The 5,462-nt window shown below is 51.5% G+C and overlaps 1 protein-coding gene across 1 annotated transcript; it reads right to left on the bottom strand.

Annotated features, from left to right (window-relative positions):
- Nucleotides 1-1,274: 1,274 nt before the first annotated feature.
- Nucleotides 1,275-2,992, bottom strand: amigo1 (adhesion molecule with Ig-like domain 1). The gene has a single exon (XM_007899415.2). It carries the CDS (start codon nt 2,808-2,810, stop codon nt 1,344-1,346), a length of 1,467 nt encoding a protein of 488 aa, XP_007897606.1. The 5' UTR covers nt 2,811-2,992; the 3' UTR covers nt 1,275-1,343.
- Between the last annotated feature and the right edge of the window lie 2,470 nt (nt 2,993-5,462).

Genomic DNA, 5,462 nt, shown 5'->3' with positions numbered 1-5,462 from the left:
AAAATCTTTCCAAAATGTTGACAGCCTCCATTAACTCCCCTCCTCAATCTTCTGTTTTCCATTAAAAAAATAAATCAATGTTCCAAACCCATCCTCGTAACTCCTCATCCCTGCTTCCACCCACACTGTTATTAGTACCACAGCACCAGGGAGAAACATAGCAGCAGGCCATAGAAAATATACTGTTACTGCTCTCTGCCTTTGAGAGAGGACAACATACACAGAATGACAATTCATTGCTTGTAAAGCAGTGTATCTCAGCTAACACTGCTTACACTAGTCAAGTACCTGAATTCTGTAAGAATCTTTAACTGACTTTTGCTGCAGAGAATCAAAGAAGCAAAGAAAATGGTACAAATTGTGTGTGTTTGAGAGAGACTAGTATCACAGCTCTTCTAACAATACACACTATCTCACACACCGCTGGTATCAGTTCCAAGATTTATACACCATGTTGGAGTTTTTAATGATAGAAAAGGAATCAGTTAGCTGTAAGGTGGAAGGCTATCCCAGTAACTATGTGGGGTCTGGCTGAGGTGTGTGGTAGCTGTGTGGCACCTCACACATAGGGCACTCAGAAAGACACAGTGACGGCGACAGCAGTATGTTTATGGCTGATCCAGGAAATGCACAATTAAACCGCAGCTGACTCTCACCAGGTACCTAATGGACTGACGTATAATAGCGCACGAGTGGACACGGGGTGTACCAAGTTGCAATAGAGATATACACTGGTTTATACAGTACTGGGATGTGTTAACTGTAAGAGTGAGGGGGATACGAATGGTAGGTTAGCTTTGTTCTGTGTCTAATGTACACTGACGTGTATCGACTGCCATTATTCACACCGCCTGAAAAGATGTCAGTTATGATAACATCTCCTCACTATCTGTACCGAGTGAGTGATCAGCTACAGGCCTGCCCTGGTGTAACAGCACATTGTTACCCCCCACCCCACTCGATCAACATCAATTCGCTTTCCTCATAGTGTTAACCTGGATTCCACAGTTGCTGAGCTCAGAGGATGATTGTCTGGGACAAACAGCTCAGGTTCAGACACAGACTCTTATCCCTTCTCCATCTCACCCTCACTCAAATACATCCCAGATCGGGTCTTGGGCTCACGTCTTAAGAGCCAACAATTTAAGGAATAAATTGATAGGATTTCACTATAACCCTCGCTGTGCTGTTCTTCAGTTTATAATCTCAGATCCCTTCTCAACACAGACCGCCTGCCCCCTCCCTCTCTCCCCCAGCCCCTTCCCCCTCTCCCCCATTTACCCCGCCCTCTCTCCCCCAGCCCCCTCCCTCTCTCTCCCCTCACCTGGGTACTTACTAAATTATTACACTACAACAGGAGAGTCCAGGAGCACGGTGCTGAAGGACTCGGAGTCAGATTTCTTTCTGGAAGTCGCTGACAATCTTTTGTCCTCAAATTGCTCCACGGCGTTGGGCTGCACTTTGCCATTCTGCCCCAGGCCGCACCTGGCCGGGTCTATGAAGGCCACCCGCATATCCAGGGCCTCCTTCTCGGCCTCGGCCTGGTGTGTTGGGGTGGTGCTGAGTGAGGAGGAATGGATGCTCTCCTCCTGCTGTGTCTCAGCCTTCTTCCTGCACCAGCAGTGGCAGGGGGTGAGGTATAGATAGATGAGAACCAGCACTACGCTGGCCACACAACCCACCAGGGTGGTGTAGGCCGTGTTTAACCCCTCGTAGCCAACGATGGCCGAGGAGTTGTGGACCTTGAGTTGGACAGAGATGGTCTCGTTGAAGTGACTGCTGATGGCAAAGCAGGTGTAGGTGCCCGAGTCCTCAGGTCTCAGCTCCCTGAGCTGCAGGCTACCATTGGGCAGGACTTGGGCACTCTGGTTGCCTTGCCCAGCCTGGATGGTCTCATTGCTGGGAGTCATCCAGACCTTGGTCATGTTCCTCAGCTTGGTATCACAGTGGATGGTGAGGGTATCTTCCAGGAAAGCTTCCAGTTCTGAATCGTTCGGGACACTGCAGTTCATGTAGTCGCTCTGCAGGTTGAAGAGGCGGATGGACAGCTTGTGGTTGAGGGGAAGGACACACTGGAATTCGTCCCTGAAGTCCACAGCAGAGTTGAGCTGGCGAGCGTGCCATTGGGTGAGCAGGAGATAGAGCGGGCAGTCACACAGCAGTGGGTTGTCATGCAGGTACAGAGAATTCTTGAGGAAGGCTGGCAGGGAGTTCAGCTCCGCGATTGGCAGTGATTTGATCTTGTTGCCAGAAACATCCAACAGCTCCAGCTCAGGAGACCTCGTCTTCTTCACGACCAGCTCCAGGGGGAAGCGGGAGATCTGGTTTTGGCTCAGGTAGAGTTTCTGCAGCTTAGACGTCCCCTCAAAGGCTGTCTTGTCAATCTGTGAGATCTGGTTGTTGTAAAGCAACAACACCTCCAGCTCTTCCAGCTCATGGAAGTGCAACTCCTCCAATGTTCGCAGCTTGTTGGAGGACAGGTCCAGGTATCTGAGGTGCAGCACCCGAGAGAAGGCCTCCTCGGAGATGAAGATCAGGCCGTTGTGGCTGAAGAACAATGTGTGGAGCTTGTTGAGGTGGACAGAGGTCCACTCTGCCCGCAGGCGGCTCAGGCTGTTGTAGCTGAGGTCCAGGATGGCGGTGTACTCCGGGATGGAGTTGGGGATGGCTACGAGCTCCTTCTTGGAGCAGCTGACAATGTTACTGGCACAGATACAGTCCGGATGGCAGGTCAGGGCAGCCACGTTAGCCCAACAACCAAACAGGGCGAGAATGGTCAGTCTGAACCCCAGGGCACTGCTCTTCCACATTGTCAGGACTTAAGGTGGGGAGATGGAGCAGAGCAGAGAGGGGTAAAGCTTACCCAGCACAGGGGCGAGACACAGACTGCAGAGAGGATTTCCCAGGACAGGACTCTTGTGGTGGGAGACATACATCATCCAGCATTGTGTAGAGAGAGAGAGAGAGCCTGGCACCCAACCCAACAAGGCACCCACTCACCCACCCACCCACACACACACACACACAAAACCTGACACCTCAGCTCAATCTCAGTCCCTCTCCACCAGAATTCTTTATAAATAAATAATAATAAAAACAAAAGCACTGTTACTCACTGGGTGTTACTGCTGGAGCAGCTGTGATTCAGGGTTGGTCATTCTTTGCCCAATGTCCTGTACTGTCAGTGAGGGGCTGGGGGTGAGGATGGGGGTGGGGGGGGGGTCTGTAAGCGGTTACTGCTGACTGCAATAGCTCTGCGGTTTTCTCTCTCCCTCCCTCCCTCTCTCCCTCCCTCTCTGTCTCTCTCCTTCACTCACTCACTCACTCACTCACACACACGCACCAGCCCTGAAACCTCCGGCAGCTCTCAGCCCAGATGTCCTGCTCAGGGCTCGGAGCCAACGAGGCAGCACCGCAGAGCGGAGTGTGTGCGTGCGGTGGGTACCAACACACACCCACTGCATTAACGCACACGCGCGCTGGGGATGTCTGGCAACAAACAGGCAATAGTGGCAGCTCAGAGTGGTCCGCCAGGCACCAGAAGGCTGGATGATGAGACTGCGGTCGTTCTGGCTCTCTCTCTCTCCTCTCTCAGCCCCTGTGCCACTCTCTCTCCTCTTGCTCTCCCTCTCTCTCTCTCCTCCTCCTCTCTCTCTCTCCCTCCTCCTCCTGCTCTCTCCTCTTGCTCTCTCTCTCCTCCTCCTCCTGCTCTCTCCTCTCTCTCTCTCTCTCTCTCTCTCCCCCAGCCCAGCATTGGGCCACAGCATCGCCCATCACAGTGAGCGACAGCCCCGCATCGACTCCCTGCCAAAGCCATTGGGTCGAGTGCGCCAAAGTGTCGGCCCAATGAGAGCAGCTGCTGTTCCAGTGCGGAGTTAGTCATTTACTGTGGTTTTTGCTCTCACTGCGGAGGTTCGTGTCTGCAGCCCCGTGTCCCTGAGCTCAGCTTCCACAGGGCCGGGGGGGGGGGGCGTTTGGGGGCTACACCTACTCACTGTACCTTTCATTCTGCCACCAACACTCCCTCTCCACCATAGACCAACACACGCACCCACACACCCCCTCCCCCTCAAGCTGATGGTGGGACCTGTCGGGAGGACATCCCGAGGAAGAGTGACTCTGTCTGTCTCTCTATCTTTCTGTCCTGTGAAGGACTGTGTAACTTCCCGAGGGTGGGTTTGAGCTCAGGGAGAGAGTGTGTGATGGGGTGTTTGGAGTCCGGAGTTTCTGCAGTGTTAATCATTGCTGCCTGTCAGAGATTAACAATAAATCTGTCTGTGCAAATAACAGGGCGTTTCTCTTGGCCTCCAACACTCGGGAATGTCAGGGCTATAATGGAATACAAGTCCCTTGTCTCTGTCAGGGATGTGCTGCACACAGGGATTTCACACCCTATAATTACACAGACGACATCAAGGCCACCAGTCTGCGCCGCACAGCGGGGCCCAGAAACTCTGTCATTACTGCCTGAGCTGCTTCAGCTCCAGTAGAACCATACAATTATACAGCACAGAAGGAGGTCATTCAGCCCATCGTGACTGTGCCGGCTCTTTGAAAAGAGCTTTTCCAATCAATCCCACTCCCCCCACCCCACTCTCTCCCAACAGCCCTGATCAATCCCACTCCCCCTGCGCTCTCCCCACAGCCCTGCAAACTTGTCGTCTCAGCCGCAGTCGATCCTCTTCACCCCCCACTTGCACATACTCTCCTAACCCTAACCCTGCCCATACACACGCACACATACCCTCTCCTCCACCCATAAAGACCTTCTGAAATAAAATAGCAGGATTGTTACTGTATGACACACGCTCTTACTCTGAATCACTTCATAGCGCAAACTCAATATTAAACCCTCAAAATGCCATCCTAAGCAGCCCCCCACCCCAGCCCCCCACAGTATTGTCAGCTCCCCAGCACCCCCAGCTGCAGGATAAACTAAGGAGTGTCAGACTGTGGAGCTTTCCCTCAGTCTTGTTTTACTGTAAAACCAATAACTTTTTATAACAATAACAATAAATTTGCTATATCAAATGCAAGCATTATTATTATTATTATTGTAACACTTTTGTAACCAGAGAAATCCTAATCAATGGAGGCTACAGCTTTTGATTAATTACAACAAACAATCTGGTGTAGCTCACATCATCATGTTTCCTGCTGGGCAGCGAGGGAAGGAATGGAGAGGGAGAGAGAGGGCAGCCAGATGGAGAAACACCAACATTAATGATGATAATCCTGGAATAATTCCTGTATTTGATACAACGATTATAGCTGAACTGTCTGAAAGCGTTCCACAGAGAATTGCTGGTCAGTGTAGTGACTGTGTGCAGTATTTATCATTGAAACTTCCTCAAGCCTGTTCCACCATTCGGTAAGATCACGGCTGATCTGTACCTCAACCCCAATTACCCACCTTTCCCCCATATTCCTTGATACCTTGACCTAACAAATACCTATCCACC

Source organism: Callorhinchus milii, unplaced genomic scaffold, assembly GCF_018977255.1.
Source record: "Callorhinchus milii isolate IMCB2004 unplaced genomic scaffold, IMCB_Cmil_1.0 Scaffold19, whole genome shotgun sequence".
NCBI classification, from domain to species: Eukaryota; Metazoa; Chordata; class Chondrichthyes; order Chimaeriformes; family Callorhinchidae; genus Callorhinchus; species Callorhinchus milii.
Note: the sequence above shows the minus strand (reverse complement) of the source record. Positions and strands in the feature narration are given on the sequence as shown.

What these genes read in the sequence shown, in the direction of transcription:
- amigo1 (XM_007899415.2), bottom strand. Translation starts at nt 2,810, where the DNA reads ATGTGGAAGAGCAGTGCCCTGGGGTTCAGACTGACCATTCTCGCCCTG.